Here is an 18,467-nt window from a genome sequence, read left to right as displayed (position 1 = left end):
CTTTGAGTGTTAGTTAACCCATTTATCGATGAAGGTTATAGGCTATATACCATCACGCTACGACCAAAAGGAGCAGAGTACCAGTAAAAAATGTTACAAAAACGGGAAAAAATTTCACCCATTCTCTCTTATGTGACGCAAGCGAAGTTGCGCGGGTCAGCTAGTAACGAAATAAATAAAAACATACATACATAATATCATTCCTGTTATACCTAAAAGTGTAAGCAGAGGTGTATAAAAGATACGTTTCGCCTTGAACAATGTTAGTCCCATGTAATAGGAGCTGAGCCAATCATATACTAGGCACGTTACCAATCTACAGGCTACTATTTAGAAATAAACTAATATAAATTTGTAAATACCACTACTACTTTGCCCGATTAAAGAATCGAACCCAAGACCTCATACATCATATTAATTTCATTTAATTTAATGTTTTTTTTATTAATTAATCTAACTTAATACATACATACTTACATACATAATATCACGCCTTTCCTATAGGGGTAGACAGAGACCATCGATCGCCAATATGTACGATACAAGAAAAAAGGCTCAACTTAATTTCCAACTAGGTACCTATTTCACACAAATAGGTAAATAAAACAAATCATTTAGGTAACCGACTTTAATAAGAAACAATAATTAATAAATATAATGAAACATTAACATATAAATTACAATGATCTCGCCTCTACGCGGGGTACAAACATACATACATACATACCTTTACCACATAATAATCAAATGTCAAAAATTTGACAATTTGTCATTTTCTAAAACTTTACGTCACCTCCATACGTTGGCCCCAATATTGGCCCCAACGCTTTTCGTCCAACGTGTGGATCTAGAAAATGGCATTGGTCCCAACGTTGGAGCGAGCGTTGGTAGTTGGCCGGCTCGTGGCTGTTTCATCAAAGGTATCTGCGCCAACGCTCGCGATCTGACGGGACAGAACTAGTTTATTAGCCAACGTCTCATCGAGTTTGCAGTCCAACGTTGGTACGAGCGTTGGGACCTACATGTGGAGCCTTACAAGTCAGTTTAACGACTTAAAGCCCTTTTTCCACTGCGAGCCGAAGGGACCATTAATCTTCTTATCGTATGGTTAGTGGTCAACCTAGTGTCAAAGATGTTCAAGCCGAAGGCCTTTGACGTGGCTTAACGACTGTTACCTTGACTACAACCGGGACCGACTTTTTACGTGCCCTCCGAAGCACGGAGACACCCAGTTTTAATTCCACTATCGCAAGTTCTTAGGAGCGTACAGTATTACGCGCGGGAAAGCAGCGCGCTCTGGGAGAGCGATTTTCTTCGCGGGCGCGGACAGATGAGCGCGGCGCGTGGTCTTTCCTTTCCCCTTACACGCGCGCTCTTTCACGCGCGATTGTTGTTTCATGCGCGATAGAGTGTGTGTATAAAGGTGGCTATAACTTTTACGCAAAAACATTGTCACTATAGTCATTACTGTCCCACTGCTGGGCAAAACTCATTCAAGGTGCCTACAAATAATAAAAATTAGGTAATTTATAAGGCACACCCGGTCTAATTGGGGCATAAAAGCTCTTTAATTAAATCAGCGTCCTATAATTGAGATCTCACTCGAATTTAAGCACTCATTAGCAAATCCAGGGGTATGTAAAGTTAGAGGCTTTAATCTATACTATACTACTATACGCGCTAATCTCAGGAACTACTGGTCCGATTTCAAAAATTCTATCAGGGTTAGATAGCCAATTTATCTAGGAAGGCTATAGGCTATATATCATCACGCTACGACCAATAGGAGCAGAGTACCAGTAAAAAATGTTACAAAAACGGGGAAATATTTGACCCGTCCTCTCTTATGTGACGCAAGCGAAGTTGCGCGGGTCAGCTAGTAATGTGTGATAACAAACGTGTTCACTACGTCATGTCATTATATCTGTGTCTCTCACTCACTACACATTGTCACATTCACATGATTCTTTTGATTATGACGTAGTGAGCACGATTGTAAAAACGCAAATCTATTTTACCAATCACCATTTAAATACAAAAATCATATTTCAAAACAAAACAGTCGGTTTTATTTCCAAATAAATACAATAATTATTATTATAAAGTAATAATTGAATTATTATAATAATCATATATTTCTTTTAATATAACTTTGCGAGGAATAAAATTGTTAATATGGCCAATATTTGAGTACTGGCCAAATTATTTTGTTTTGACCAAACTTCTGAAGACATTTTCAATAACTTATCTTTCTAAAGGGATAGTTTAGTCTAAAATATTTGAAACTAGCGGAAAAACCCAACTTCATCTAGTATAGTACAATTTTATCCCGTTCCCGTGGGATTTTTGATCCCATCGATCCCATATAAACTTGTACCGACAGTCACAAATATATTTCAAAAAGAATTATCCAATTTAGTTTAGTTGTTAAAAAAATCAATTTTTTTCGTAAATAATATTGAAATTGTAATTATTACAGACTGAAACATTTTATTAGACACTCATTTGATACCAACGAAATAATGACATAGTGACGTCACTACGTTGTATTTCTATAATAAAATGTGTTTTTGACATTTCATAAAGAGTAGCTGATTTTACTGGTACCCAAATGCAACGACTATCATAAGTGTCAAAATTTGACCTGATTTATTAAATGATTTTGACATCCTTTACCTAAGATAGGTTATTGAAAACGCTCGCTAACTACAGATATAATTCTAAATGCGTAAAATATAATACTGATTAACAAAATCAATCACAAATTTAATGATTAATTTAATCAATCAATAACAAATATATTTAATTGCAACACATAGTTTTTATAGGCACAATAAATAATACCAATTTTAGTAAATAAATTTTGAATCTTTCATAATTTTTAAATACAATCACCAAGGAAATGAAATATACTTGAAAAATTTTCAAATATTTTCTGTATGACCAAATACGAAACGAAGAAAATTTATTAATTTCTTTCTTACATACATTTAATCACATCTTTTTCCCATAGGGATAGCGAGAGCAAAGAACGTCACTTGGTACGATCCTTACAAACTTCCCTAGCTTCATTCACATACATACATGTTGTCATACAGGACCGCCGGTTACGAGTAGCAACTGACCTTTCATTTAATATCTTCTTAGCCGAAATTCGACCTCAGTCACTTTATTAAAACCAGTAAATTGTGCAGGACTTTGTTTATAGTGTCCAAGTGTGTGCACAATACACAGGTACAGTCTCTATTCCATCACTCCCATAGTTTGGTGGGACGAATAACCGACACGACCAGTGAGAGGTCAGGCGCAGGACCATAGGCGACACGTGCTCTCCGAGGCACGGAGGACTTCGACCTCAACTTTCTAACTCCGGGCAATGTAACAGAAAAACTTTTAAGATATTAGGTCGGAGAAAAAGTCTTTTCACATTATAGTATGTATGAACATGTTATAAAATCTCTTTGGCTTCAAGAATCACAAATGAGTACACGGTTCTTTAGGTATCTTTCAGTGAGCTCGTGAGGTACCCAAATATCGAGCTGTTTTGTGTAGAGAAAAGATTTTAATACAAGTTCATACATACTATAATGCGAAAAGACTTTTTCCCTGACCTAATATTATGCCGCCCGGCTAGGCCGTTTAATGCCGAAGAGAATATGTATATAGCAAGAATAACATACACTACTAATTACGAAATTTACGAAAATAGTCATACAAAAAAACAATTTGAAGAATTCTCAAGTATATTTTCTTTTGGTAATTTTTCAATGTTTTTGTCCTCCAATCAAGCAATATTTTATTATTTACACAATATTTAGGTATTATTTTATAGTTAACTGTAGTTAGTATACAAGTGGTGTTTACCTACTTATACAAAATACGTATATACGATACGAATATACCGTCCTTTATCCGAAAGTTGCATATCCGAATATTCGGATACGAACAAATTATATCCGAAATTGTATAACTGAAATTCCGGAAATCATAAATCCGAATATTCGGATACGGATATTATCCGAAATATCCGAATGACCAATATCCCTATATTCGGATAAGCATAAGATCCTCAACTATATCCGAAACTACCAATATCCGCACATTCGGATAAGTATCCGAAAATTTTCGGATACACCTACAGTTAACTACTACAAAATATACCTTATCCCAATCCATTTTCAACCCCCGCTTCAGACGTATACCTTAAATACAAATACAAACACTACAGAATACAAATACACGACTACATGAGGCTACACTGTGAGGGGTCGGCGGTGGGGGGCGCCGCGAACCCTTGGGGGGGCACGCCGATGTCTCCCACCAGCTCAGTCGGCGGCTGGCCTAGGTCTTGCATCTGAGGGGAGAAAAATAAATAATTATTATTGGACAACTCACACACGGTCATTTGATTCCAAACTAAGCAAAACTTGTACTGTAACCAAATAACTAATAAACATACTTATATACTTCTAATACATACTTATATAGATACATTAAGTATTTATGTATTAAACACTAGCGGACTGGCCCGTTGATCCAATTTAATCCCATTGATTCCATTCCCATGGGAATTTGATCCTATCGATCGCATACCGACCTAATTCCGAGAGTTACTTGTAAATTCAAAAAACCGGCTCTACAAAACAACTATTTGTGTATGATCAAAGTATTTGTTAGATGTAAGAATCGAACCTAAGACTTCCCGGTGTAGAAGGCAAATCGACTAACATAGCTTACATTCTCAGGGATTTAAGAGACAAAATAATATGAATTATTAATAGTATTAATCGAGTAAAATCTCATCAAATTCTCGGTAAAAACACGTTATATTTTTTGGATTTAAACAAAAGAAATGTATGTACAGAAACTAAAAAAAAAACCTCACTTCATTTCTAGAAGCCCTCTTAACAAATAGTTTAGAGTGATGTTTACCTTCTGCATGAGGTCGAGGACGGTGTCAAACCTCTTCCTCTTGACATCGTCAGGGTCTGACTCCTGCTCCGGCTCCAGCTCGCTGCACACCTGCTGCATCAGCTGCTGCTGCTTGCAGAACCTGCAACAACGAGGAAAAACATATAATAACTGTTATATTCGAAGATGTAGGTAGAGTGTTAAATATAGCCACGTTTCGTCGTTAACACATTAACCGCCAAGCTAATTTGACCTATATGTTCAATTTGGGCCGTTTGGTATATAAATAGTATAAGTTCTGGTATGTATGTACACAATTTTTTTTTTAATTATACGCTTATTTTATGCTCAAAAATGTTCCTGGGCGCCGCGCGGGTCATAAGGACGGTAAAACGCCATTTACGAGTGACCGCCGGCTCTCAGCAACGATTGAAAAACTAGTGTTCCTTACCGGTCACCGGTGACCCCTATGGCGCTGAGAGAAGGGTATGGTACCAGTCACCGGTGCCCCCCACGGCAGTTAATGTGTTAACAATGTTAGTCTCACAGACAACTCCCGCACTAAGAATTGCTCTTGTGTCGCGGGGACTTTAGCAAACATACAAACAACAGACACGAAGTACAACCAGCCCGAAAGAACTATTTGTTGATCCCACAAATAATTGTTAAGTATGAGAATCGAACCCCCGACCAGCTCACGACGCAATAGTAGGTCAACATCAAACAATTATTATTTGTGGATCACACAAATATATTATTATGTTTCGTGTGGAAATCGAACCTACGACTTCTAGAACTGTTAGTGGCATGGCGACCACCTAAACCTGTATGTATATACTTAGCTTACCTTTAAAACTACGCAACGGATTTATCGTATGGTTAGTGGTCAACCTAGTGTCAAAGTAACAGTTGTTCAAGCCGCCTGAAAGCCTTTGACGTGACTTAATTACTTTTATCTTAAATGACAACAACCGAGATCGAATTTTACGTGCCCTACGAAGCACGGAGACGCTCGAGAGAATACCACTTTGCGGTCACCCATCTATAGAATGACCGCGCCAACGGTTGCTTAACCAGATCGTTTACCGACCGGTGAGCGCAACTAAACTGTTAAAACCGGGCGAAGCCGGGTGGACCGCTAATTTTATTATATCTTAATCAATTAATCAATCATCAATCAAGCTAATTTTATTATATTATTATCAATTTGTTTAAAGATATTTATTTCCTCACCTCTCATACTCAGCTTTGTCAATCTTATCCTTGTTATCGGCGAGCCACGCCGGGTATTTATCCACTAGTTCCTTCAGCGACGGATATAACACCTCCTTGGACAGCAAGGATTGCATCATACCCTGCATGAATGGTACGAACATGTTGCCGTCCTGAAAGAAAATCAAAAATGTAAAACAATACATTAAGGATAGTCTTTTTTCCAACTATATTTTTCGGAGTCGGTTTCCAGTCTCACCGGATGCAGCTATATACTAGCATTTTATATAGACTGCCTGTCAGATCTCCACAACCCAGTTACCTGGGTTATAACACGATATCAAGTAAGACTGGTTGTCAGACTTTCAAGCTCTTGACTACTGTTAACGATTATCAAAGATCTTTGAAAATTACAGCCAGGACACACAATATAACATGCTTACCGAAACTTGGAGGATCCCTAAAAATATGTAAAATACGGTCACCCATCCACGGACAACCTCGGCTAGCACAGCTTAACCTCATGAGATCGATTTGCGCGGCTGTTGTTAACTAAGTCACGAGCTCCTCAAACTATGAACTAATACTTTATTTTTTGCTCTGCTACTGTTTTTTAAGACTATTTATTAAGGTTTTTGACCAACATGGAAGCAGTGATAGCCGAGTGGTATAAGTTGGCACCTCCCACGCAAGTGGTCAATGGTTCATGGCCATTTATGAGTTTTTTTTTTAAAACACAATTTTAACCTCAGACTTAAGGTTGTAAAGTTATAGTTACCTGTCCGCCTTCTCCCATATTAAAGTTATTGAACATATTAGCAAGATCTGCGTCCGAGAACGGAGTCTGTAGGTTCTCTGTGTTGCTGTTCAAATTCTTTAGCGTTTGAGATATCGCTGCTGACACCTGCAAAGACATAGCGTGATGTTAGTGATATAGTTTTTAGTATAAATGACAAAATTGTTCTGTATGTTTATACTTTTAGGTTCATAATGGCTTAATAGATTAAGATATTTAATTTTTTTTAAGACTCCCGCAATAGTAATTGCTCTTGTGTCGCGGGGACTTTAACAAACATACAAACAACGGACACAAAGCACAACCAGACCCAAAACAATTATTTGTCGATCGCTTAAATAATTGTTCCGTGTGGTAATTGAACCCACGACCATGGTAGCAACGTGGTGACCTCAACCACTGCGCCACGGAGGCAGTCAAGTATCTAACTTTGTACTTGTCAAGTAATAGATAGACTCAGGATATCACAGGTTTAAACCTAAGTGGTTTTTTGTTGCTATTAATAAGTAAATGCTGTTATTTTCTGTCGAAATGATAAAAAAAAATTGCCGTTTGCCTCATCAATTTTCTCCTGTACCGCGGGGTCCTCGGTGGGAGCCGGTGCGGGCTCCTCCGGGGCTCCCTCCGGCTTCAGCACGTGGGCGGCCGCCTCTGTACAAACAAACAAACATAATAATTAATTATTTTATCAACTGCACGTTTGGCGCAGTGGTTTAAGCGGACACCTCGCCGCAACAACCGTAGCGCCGCGTGTGGTGGGTTCGAATCCCACCCGGGACAAATCTTTGTGTGATGAGCACGAGTATTTGTTCTGAGCCTGGATGTCAATTTATCTATATAAGTATGTATTTAGAAGTATATAAGTATGTTTATCAGTTATTTGGTTACCATAGTACAAGCTCTGCTTAGTTTGGAATCAAATGACCGTGTATGAGTTGTCCAATGATATTTATTTATTTATTTATTGTTCTAGAAAACTCATGTTTGCAAGGTTCGCGGCTGATGTATGCACAATTTAGAACATCAGTGATCAGGGCGTATTCAGTGGACGATTACCGATTTGCGATTAGTAACTTTATTTTGGACATGCAGAATAACTTATTACACTTTAGATCAGTGGTTCCCAACCAGTGGTCCGTGGAAGTCAAAATATGGTCCACGATTTTAAAATTTCAAGATTTTTATTACACTTTATTTTTAATATATACTTACATAGTGGTCCCTGTTAACAAAAATAATATGAAAGTGGTCCCAGACTAAGAAAAGGTTGGGAACCCCTGTTTTAGATAAATCGTACATGCCAAGGCTCTTTACTAAGTTATCGGACTATACCAAGTAGAATTGTATTAATAAATTATTTTATAGCAAAAAACATACATACCGGCCATTTTGGAGAAAGTTTGCGCGATCTGTTCTTGTGTGATTTGTTCCTCTGAAAAGTGAAAATAAATTGTTAATTACTACAACCCGCTCTTGGCCAGCGTTGTGGACTCAAGACCTAACCTCCCTCACTGTGTGAGGAGTCCGTGTGGGAATCGAATCCAGGACCTTCCGTCGCATTGATACGGGCGTGCCGACCTTAACCACTACACAGACGCTTTAACTGAATAAGGTTTTAAGAAAATTTAAGAATTAAAGATTTTAATCAGTCGCGCCTTGTACAGATAATATTATAATGTAACGGGTCTTAATCGCGATTGCAAATTAAAGGTTAGAATACTCGACGTTTCGATCGAATTACATCGACCGTGGTCACGAGCTGACTCTAATTATATATAATTTAAGAATTTATTAAAAGATTGTGTGTACATACCAGGCACACCACTAAAACTGCTCAGTATAGCGGACATGTTGCTTTCAAACTGTGCTGCTGCCTCCTTGATGAACTCCTCGCTCCACATGTTCTGAGGGACGTCGGCTGAGCCCTCCGCTGTGTCTGCTTCAGCCTTCTTCGTCATGTCTTGGAGGGCACCTGGAAGATTTTTTTGCTTTTAAAGACAACTCCTGCACTAAGAATTGCTCTTGTATTGCAGGGACTTTTACAAACTTACAAACAACGGATGCAAAGCACAACCAGAACGGAAACAATTATTTGTGTATCTCACAAATAATTGTTCCTGGGAATCGAACCCACGACCTCCCGATGCAGTGGTATCGGCGTTGCGACTTAAGCCACTCCGCCACGGAGGCAAGCATCAATGAATTACTTTTGATCAACTCACAAATGGCTTTTCATGAGATTCCCGAAAGATTGGACAAGAGATAAATATCATAGGACATCTCACATGGTCATTTGATTCCAAACTAAGCAGAGCTTGTAATGTAACCAAATAACTGATAAACATACTTATATACTTGTAAATACATACTCAAATAGATACATTAACAGCCAGGCTTGTAACAGATAATTTATTGTGCTTTTGATACAAAAGATCTAAGTAAAAACTGAAATTAGCAACTATATGTCAAAAGGATGATGAAATAAACATAAGATGTTTGTAAAAGAAATGTTTGTGGCAATAACCATTGAATTTTAATACTTAAATAATGTTTACGTACTAATTTTTCATAAAAGAATATGCTAATATTTCTTAAAAAGTATTTTTACATAGGTAAATAACATTGCATATATTAAAACCAAACTTTCAGGTATAGGTATATGAAATACCATGTTTTATCATTAACAATGTTAGTTCTATTTAATAGGAGGGGAGTCTATTACCATATATCACACATTCATCATAAATTGAAGCATTTTTCATTTTCATCAAGTGCGGGTTGGCAAATTGTTTCATGGCAAATAGTATTTTAGGTATATAAATATTTTACAACAAAACTCACGATTTCAATGTATCGATTGACGTAAAGCTACATTCTAGTAACAACAAAGTTTTAATTTGAATACTAATAAAAAAAAACTTAGCATAGAATAACAAGGAAGCTCCTATTAGGTCAGGAAATGACCTATTTTTTTACTTAAATAGAATGTGACACGAAACAATAATAAAATATCGCGCGTTTTCAGCCATTTTATTATTTAAAAAAAAAGCGCAACACGGTGCATTACTTTTTTTATTTACTTTTTAAATAATGAACATTGTCCGTGCACAAGTCACATGCATACAGCCTAAATAAAGAAATGTGTTTAACGCAATGGCCTTGCGCGACGACATTGAGCATAAATATCATAACATTTCACTTCGCTCCATCCTTCGCAATAATTATTCAATTATTTACATTTTTGCAAATAGGTTATGTGTTGTGTAATACGACCATGATAAGTCTACAAAAATAAACCAAGACATACTCACTGTCGAGTAAATCATCCAATTCCGGGTCGACGTTAGTTTTGGCTACTTCTTTGTTTTCCGACATGTTTAATTAAGTAAAATTACTAATATTTACAAAAATTAAAATCCGTACAAAATTACGAACAAATTCTTCTGACAGTCACTGTCACACGGTTAACTTTTTTTTAAGAATGATGTTTTATTTTTAAGAACTTTGGTGGAGTGTTGCTGCTACTATTTTCATTTCTCCTAAAATAGAAACGTTAAATTATTAAATACAGGTGTATTATTTAAGTCCTTTGGCTTAAAACACTAAATTGATCATATTTAGGCTTCTTAAAGGATTTAAGCAAACGTTTAAAATTACCGGAATATTTATTTTTGTTTTCCCTTCCACTCCCCATACCTAACTGACAATTGCATACCACTGAGTATTTCTAACTAAGCGCACTATCCTTAGCAAATGAATGAACCATGATCTTCCATTTTATTATTCGCATTAAGCATTCTAAAATTGGTTATGCTAAGGGAGTATTACTTAAATGGCAACATTATACTTATTAATAACAAATCAGGTGACTACACGTTTTGTTATTGCATTGCATTTTAGTTTAACAAAAGAATTAGGGCTATGTTTAATATTTTAAGTATTTTATAAAAAATACTGCAATATTTTTAGGTAATATTACAGTATTTTATTATGAGAACAATTTGAATGAATTTGTTTTTCCGTATTTGTAGCTGGCATGTTTCAATTAAAATTTTCGAACAAGAATACCGTAGAATTAAAAATTATAAAAATAGTTGTCAATCGAGCGATCCATGGAATAAAAGAAATGTGGCGAATAATTTGATAAAAAATTAACAAAAATAAAAAAAATCGTTAAAAGGTATGTTTTCAAGATATTTTCATACAAAAATAGCATTATTTAGTAAAATTTCGTACTATAGGTAGATGAGTTCCATTTACTAAATTTCAGAGATCTTTTTACCTAGCCAGCTAGCTAGATAAGTCTATATGTTCTTCATATTTTTACAGAAAATAAATACGCTATTTTCGACGTGTAAATGTCTCGAAATACGTGTTAAAATAAAAAAAAGAAACTTGCTGATTTAGTCTTACCAAAGATGGCAAGTAAAAAGTGAGTATACCTACCCACATATTTATTGTTAAATACCTACCTACTAAGTAAAATAAAAAAACACAAGAAAAAATCTAGCCCGAATTCTTACTGAAGTGCCGGTACGGTAAGTGCACGGTCGTTGGTTTAGAAATTTATCTGTTGGCCAAAGGTTCGATTCCCATGAAATTACTTTTCAAAATATTGGTTTACGACTATACTTTGTGTACATTGTACTTTTTGTACCATGTTATAAACCAAGTAACTGGGTTGTGAAGGTCCGATAGGCAGTCGCTCCATGTGAAATACTGAGATTCAGCTGCATCCCGTGAGACTGGAAGCCGACTCCAATATAGTTGGAAGAAAGGCTAGATTTGTGTACATTACTAGTTGTTTGTCAATGTATTCTGAGCTTGGTAGTCTTTGTATAGAATCGTGTCTTCAAAATTAAATTCTGTTTTCAGAGCTGGTGGTGACGCCCCAGGCAAGAATGTGAAGCTTGAGGGTAAATCGAAACATCGGAAGAGCGAGGAGTTTGATGAAGATGACCTGGCTAAAACGCCCTCGCAGATAGCAAGAGAGTAAGTAACGTCATTTCTTACCCCGGGTTTCTGAGGTACATTTAGCGGTAGTTAATCTATTCAAAAGTGTTTAAACTCATACAAAAAAAACAGCTTTTGAAAAGATAAACTACCGCTAAATGTACTCAGAAACCGGTGGTTAATCTTATATTAATGGTCAGTTTCACAGTCAGCTGGATAAAGTGACGGCAATTGTAAGAAAACAACTGGCACTACCTCGTGATTAAGTAGGAACAGCCGCATGGATCGATCTCTGAGGTTAAGTTACGCTTGCCGAGGTTGTTTTGTGGATGGGTGACCATATTATACATACCGAGTTCCTCCGTGTTTCGGAAGGCACATAAAATTTTGGGCCTCGGCTGTCAATTTCAAAGATCTTTGACGTTCATAAACGGTAGTCAAAAGTTGGAAAGTCTGACAGCCAGTCTTACCGAGTAGTATCGTGTTATATAATCCAAGTAACTGGGTTGTGGAGGTCAGATAGACAGTCGCTCCATGTAAACTACTTGTATTGAAAAGCATCCGGTGAGACTGGAAGCCGACTCCAACATAGTTGGAAGAAAGGCTACTGGTGAATCATTGGTCCGATCCGAGCACACGGCACTCATCACTCAAAGGCAATCATTTTCTTTAATATTGTCTACAGAGAAGCAGAATATCGGGCGATGCTTCGTAAGAACCGCTTCAAGCGGCGCTGGCCGGAGATCACCAAAGTGAAGATAGCTACAAGACCCTGGCACCCTCCACCACCACCCAGAAGACCACCTCCTGTGGTAGCTACATTTCTTCCTCTCTCTTTTCCATACATACATAAAAATAGGCATTTTCCCATAAACCCTTATGGGATAATGCTTTACCAGATACCAAATCACGACGATTACTGCGTTTCTTTGTTTTTTTTTTATAATCATACTATTTATGGCCGCAGGTTACACACATGACCACATTTTTGGTATATTTTAAAAAGGAAAATTAGGTAATATTGTATCTGTTTGACTGAAAAATTTTGTTTCAACTAGCTCCTTGCCAAATTGTCACAGCCGTGAAAACGTCATGAAAAATATAGACTCTTTTTTATATTTAGTGGTATTTTCTACTGCTAGGCAATAGCCTTCCTTTTTTCCTTCCAAATCTCCGTGTCCTGGACGAATCACTGTCGAATCATCGCGCCATCTGCGCTTTGGTTGGCCTAGTCTCGCGACCAACCTAGCATTTAATATCCTAAACAAAAAAGAAAGTAAATTATACCCAAAATTACTTCACAAATTGACCCTGTCGATTAAATACACCTTCTTCCCTCAGTCGGTAGCACTCCCGGAGATCACGACTCGTCGCTGGATCCCTCCGTACAGGAGGCGACGTCGCATGAGGCCCAAGAAGATGAGGATACCACCGGAGGAAATGACGCAGCCCTTGCCTGAGACTCATAAGTTGAGGAAGGTTCGTACAAACAGTTTCTTTACAACATCTATAAGTTATTTTGTTCACTTCTTTTTTAAAAGGATAAAGGTAGTTTAAAACCATATGATTAAAAATAGTTTTCAAGCGAAAAGGAGTATGAAATGTGTAATAATTATTTATATGTATATCGAAATGTAATGATAAATAACATGAATAATATGTGATCAGTCTGATCTTAACCAAAATAATGGCATGTAATATCATTAACGTTTTAAAACTATCCCGGCTTGTAAAACTAAAATGCGCAATGGGGTCTTATGTGCATTGAATATTTTAAAGGTTATATACCTATTATTGCAACTTGGTTGAAACGTCGGGTAATACATAAGGTCTCATAAGAATAGAAGTATAAGGCCCGTTGACGAGCTTAGTCTTTCCATCAAAAAATAGCATTGATGTGGAATAATTTCTTCTGTAAGCTTGAAACGATATAGAAGGTTTCGTCTTTCCATTGTACTTGACTAATCAAGAAGTAATTGGAATTGATTTGCTTGCAGATCTGGCACAATTTTTACCAAGTGGAGAAGAACAAGATGCTGCTTCAAGGCAGTATCGGATGCAATTCTAAAAGATACTCCTCTACTGCTTGTGGTAAGTTTTATAAAGGTTTCTACTGCTTTTTTTACGTGATGACGGCAAAATATTGTACTTGTGTATCATGTTATAACACCCGTGAGACAATATAAAAAATCTTTTAATGTGAAACTTTGCGGGCCTGGAATTTGAGTAACACATTTCTTGACGGCATGCAAAAAATCCCCAACGCATAGGCCAATGCCAATGTGACTCAGTCTAACACACTTTCTTAGTAAGGAGCTAAAAAAAATGTGTACAATTGTTAAAGGCAGCTCGTCCTTGTAAACAAGAGTTAGGGTTTTAAGTCCACTATGTTGACTAAATGCTTTCTGCAATAAATGATTATGGTGCCCAGGGTCTCAAACTGGATGTATAGCAGTGATGTGTCGAGCTCTCCTCGAGGAGAAGACGCCAGCCCAGCTGGTGAGGGGCGATGTGGACGATATGATCGAGTGCGGCGACCGGTACTATAAGCAGTGCATGCATGCGCTTAAGTGTTATAAAGGTAAGACTTATGACCGGTTTCTGAGGCACATTTAGCGGTAGTTTATCCATCCAATAGCGATTTTTTTATATGACTTTAAACGCTATTGAATAGATAAACTACCGCTAAATGTACCTCAATAACCATTAATTTAATTTATTTTTTCTAAGAAGGTAGCGACATTGTCTTGGTTTAAGATATGACCTGTATAAAAAAGAAAGGAATTGACAGAACAGACTTTTTTAAAGACAACTCCCGCACTAAGAATTGCTCTTGTGTCGCGGGGACTTTTGCAAACATACAAACAACGGACACAAAGCACAACCAGACCCGAAACAATTATTTGTGGATCGCACAAATAATTGCTCCGTGTGGGAATCGAACCCACGACCTCCCGACGCAGTGGTATCGGCGTGGCGACCTAAATAACTGCGCCACGGAGGCAGTACTGTAGATCTTTGGTGATTTGTGAATATGTAGTTCCTACTATAACTTGCCCTAGTTGTCGTGTTAAATTTTGTATTGATTGCTTTAATTGTTTAGCTGTAAAAGTGTTTTAAACCGTCAAAGCAGAATACCGATGAGTGTACTGTTGAACGGAATTAATACGGGACCAACAGACACACAGATAGGACGCAGACGCAAATAGGTAGATAGAGGAACAGACGGACAGACGGATAGCTGACAGGGCAGAGAAAGGGAAGAAAAGGCAATTAGTCAAGTATACTTATAACCAGACCGATAGACAAAAATCTGAAGGAAAAACTGATTGACGGACTGGTGTAAAAACAAAAAAGATATAATAATATGTATAAAAATAGGGAAAGATATTGTATACAGATCGATAGCCTAACGTGAGGAATTTGTCTTTCCCTGTGTCTATATGTCTGTGAGTTCTAAAAAGTCAAACTGACAGTCTGGAAAACGACCGACACGACTGATGACCGATGTGACCAATGACCAATAAAATACATATAGACGGAGGAAAAGACAAAATTATAGACAGAAAAACGACCGACACGCCTGATATGGCATATGACCGTCATGACCGACGTTAGACACTAAAAGACTTGTAGATACAGGGAAAAATATATTGTCAAACAAAATACAGATACGCAGACAAACAAACATAAAATGACGCTCACTCCAAACCATTTTCCCAGGGAAACCTCAATTGGAGTTACACCAGCTGCTAACATCGTTCTTCCTTCACGATACCAAGTATACCATCAAACTGTTGGAAGTAGACAGAGGACTGTTAGCCAAGCACCCTGATAATATACAAGCGGAACCTGATCTTATGAAGTGAGTAACAGCATCCTACCTTTTGGACCAGGTTGGTTAAGTGTTCGATGACTTACCAGTGGATAGAAAGACGGTAAATGTGTGTTTGTTACTGTGTCTGTCACAAAATTCTTCCTGATAAGTCTGGTACTTTATTCTTGATTTTGTGGCAGGTGATTTGCTATTGGGATTTTAAAAAAACGTTAAAATATTCTCTATTGTAGCCTAGAGTGCAACTGCCTCTTTGTTCCGACTATCCGACTGGATCCTGAGGTGTCGAGTTCGACTCCCAGGTTAAGCTCTGTGATGTTTGGCTTATAATTTGAAATTATTAAATATGCTCAATAGGCAAGGTTGCTCCCTATTACACGGGGCTAACAATGTAATCCGCGATAGTGCAAGTATTCTACATCTTTTATATTTATTAAAGTCATAATATTTTCTTCCGCAGTCTCATGGAGAAGCGCACCGGTCAGACTTTCATGATGATTCTATCAGTGGGCAACGTACGACACTTTCTGATCTGGGGTCACCCGCCGAGCGGAGACTATCCTAGCAGCGTGAAGACTGTCTGCTACATCTTCGATCCTCACATGCTGGGACCCACGGGACAGGCGGAGAAACTGTGAGTATACGACGGATGACGGATGACGGATGACGGATGACGGATGACGGATGACGGATGACGGATGACGGATGACGGATGACCGATGACTGATGACGGATGACGGATGACGGATGACGGATGACGGATGACGGATGACGGATAACCGACACAAGTACCACGACCGCCACGATTTGTATGAACTATGACGTAAAGCTTTCTGATCTGGGGTCACCCACCCAGCGGAGACTATCCTAGCAGCGTGAAGACTGTCTGCTACTTGTTCGACCCTCATATGCTGGGACCCACGGGACAGGCGGAGAAACTGTGAGTAAACGAGTGATGACCGATGACTGATGACTGATGACGGTTGACGGATGACGGATGAAGGATGACGGATGACGGATGACGGGTGACGGATGACGGATGACGGATGACGGATGACGGATGACGGATGACGGATGACGGATGACGGATGACGGATGACGGATGACGGATGACGGATGACGGATGACGGATGACGGATGACGGATGACGGATGACGGATGACGGATGACGGATGACGGATGACGGATGACGGATGACGGATGACGGATGACGGATGACGGATGACGGATGACGGATGACGGATGACGGATGACGGATGACGGATGACGGATGACGGATGACGGATGACGGATGACGGATGACGGATGATGGATGATGAACGATGACTCATGAGTGATGAATGATAAACGATGACTCAAGTGATGAATGATGAACGATGACTCACGAATGATGAATGATGAACGATGACTCACGAATGATGAATGATGAACGATGACTCATGAATGATGAATGATGAACGATGACTCACGACTGATGAATGATGAACGATGACTCATGAATGATGAATGATGAACGATGACTCATGAATGAGGAATGATGAACGATGAACGATGACTCATGAATGATGAATAATGAACGATGACTCATAAGTGATGAATGATGAACGATGACTCACGAATGATGAATGATGAACGATGACTCATGAATGATGAATGATGAACGATGACTCATGAATGATGAATGATGAACGATGACTCACGAATGATGAATGATGAACGATGACTCATGAATGATGAATGATGAACGATGACTCATGTGTGATGAATGATGAATGACGAGCGATGACTCATGAGTGATGAATGATGAACGATGACTCATGAATGATGAACGATGACTCATGAATGATGAACGATGACTCATGAATGATGAATGATGAACGATGACTCATGAATGATGAACGATGAACGATGACTCATGTGTGATGAATGATGAATGACGAGCGTGACTCATGAGTGATGAATGATGAACGATGACTCATGAATGATGAACGATGACTCTTGAATGATGAACGATGAACGATGACTCATGTGTGATGAATGATGAATGACGAGCGATGACTCATGAGTGATGAATGATGAACGATGACTCATGAATGATGAACGATGACTCATGAATGATGAACGATGACTCATGAATGATGAATGATGAATGATGAACGATGACTCATGAATGATGGACGAAGGCTGATTGACGAAGGCCGAAGGACGAAGGCCGAAGGACGATGGACGAAGGACGATGGACGAAGGCCGAAGGACGAAGGGCGAAGGCCGAAGGACGAAGGCCGAAGGACGAAGGGCGAAGGCCGAAGGACGAAGGCCGAAGGACGAAGGCCGGTGGATGAAGGCCGAAGGACGAAGGCCGAAGGACAAAGGACGAAGGCCGAAGGATGAAGGCCGACGGACAAAGGCCGAAGGACGAAGGCCGAAGGACAAAGGCCGAAGGACGAAAGATGACCGATGAACCTTGACTGCTAACGAATGATGACTGACATGACTGATGACTGACATTGACCGATGACTGACATTGACTAATGACTGACATTGACCGATGACTGACATTGACCGATGTCTGACATGATCATAGACCAATATGATCGACGAATTATCGACGGCCGATGTGAGCGATAACCATAACACACTACCCTTTACCCTTATCCGTTACTCATTTCCTTTACCCTTTACCCTTACCCTTTATCTTTACACTTTACCTTTATTCTTTACCCTTACCCTTTACCCTTACCCTTTACCCTTAACCCTTAC

General features: G+C 38.6%; 2 protein-coding genes across 2 annotated transcripts in view; one reads left to right on the top strand and one right to left on the bottom strand.

Moving 5' to 3' along the window:
- Positions 1-613: 613 nt before the first annotated feature.
- On the bottom strand, positions 614-10,399 carry Pex19 (peroxisomal biogenesis factor 19). The gene is made up of 8 exons (XM_076132726.1): positions 10,231-10,399; positions 8,733-8,891; positions 8,301-8,351; positions 7,476-7,570; positions 6,902-7,027; positions 6,145-6,296; positions 4,933-5,053; positions 614-4,354 (listed from the first exon to the last, which is right to left on the bottom strand). Exons 1-8 carry the CDS (start codon positions 10,292-10,294, stop codon positions 4,244-4,246), a joined length of 879 nt encoding a protein of 292 aa, XP_075988841.1. The 5' UTR covers positions 10,295-10,399; the 3' UTR covers positions 614-4,243.
- Positions 10,400-10,977: 578 nt separating this feature from the next.
- Positions 10,978-18,467, top strand: part of LOC142984871 (uncharacterized) — a 40,087-nt gene continuing 32,597 nt past the window's right edge. Inside the window, exons 1-9 of the mRNA XM_076132729.1 lie at positions 10,978-11,099; positions 11,249-11,351; positions 11,795-11,911; positions 12,558-12,684; positions 13,214-13,351; positions 13,870-13,963; positions 14,304-14,453; positions 15,596-15,737; positions 16,168-16,341. Of these exons, the coding sequence (XP_075988844.1) occupies positions 11,338-11,351; positions 11,795-11,911; positions 12,558-12,684; positions 13,214-13,351; positions 13,870-13,963; positions 14,304-14,453; positions 15,596-15,737; positions 16,168-16,341 (956 nt within the window). The 5' untranslated portion in view covers positions 10,978-11,099; positions 11,249-11,337. The remainder of the gene's footprint in view (positions 11,100-11,248; positions 11,352-11,794; positions 11,912-12,557; positions 12,685-13,213; positions 13,352-13,869; positions 13,964-14,303; positions 14,454-15,595; positions 15,738-16,167; positions 16,342-18,467) is intronic.

The sequence above is a fragment of the Anticarsia gemmatalis genome, chromosome 28, assembly GCF_050436995.1.
Source record: "Anticarsia gemmatalis isolate Benzon Research Colony breed Stoneville strain chromosome 28, ilAntGemm2 primary, whole genome shotgun sequence".
NCBI lineage: Eukaryota > Metazoa > Arthropoda > Insecta > Lepidoptera > Erebidae > Anticarsia > Anticarsia gemmatalis.
The sequence above is the reverse complement of the archived record's forward strand: the minus strand, read 5'-3'. Positions and strand labels throughout refer to the sequence as shown.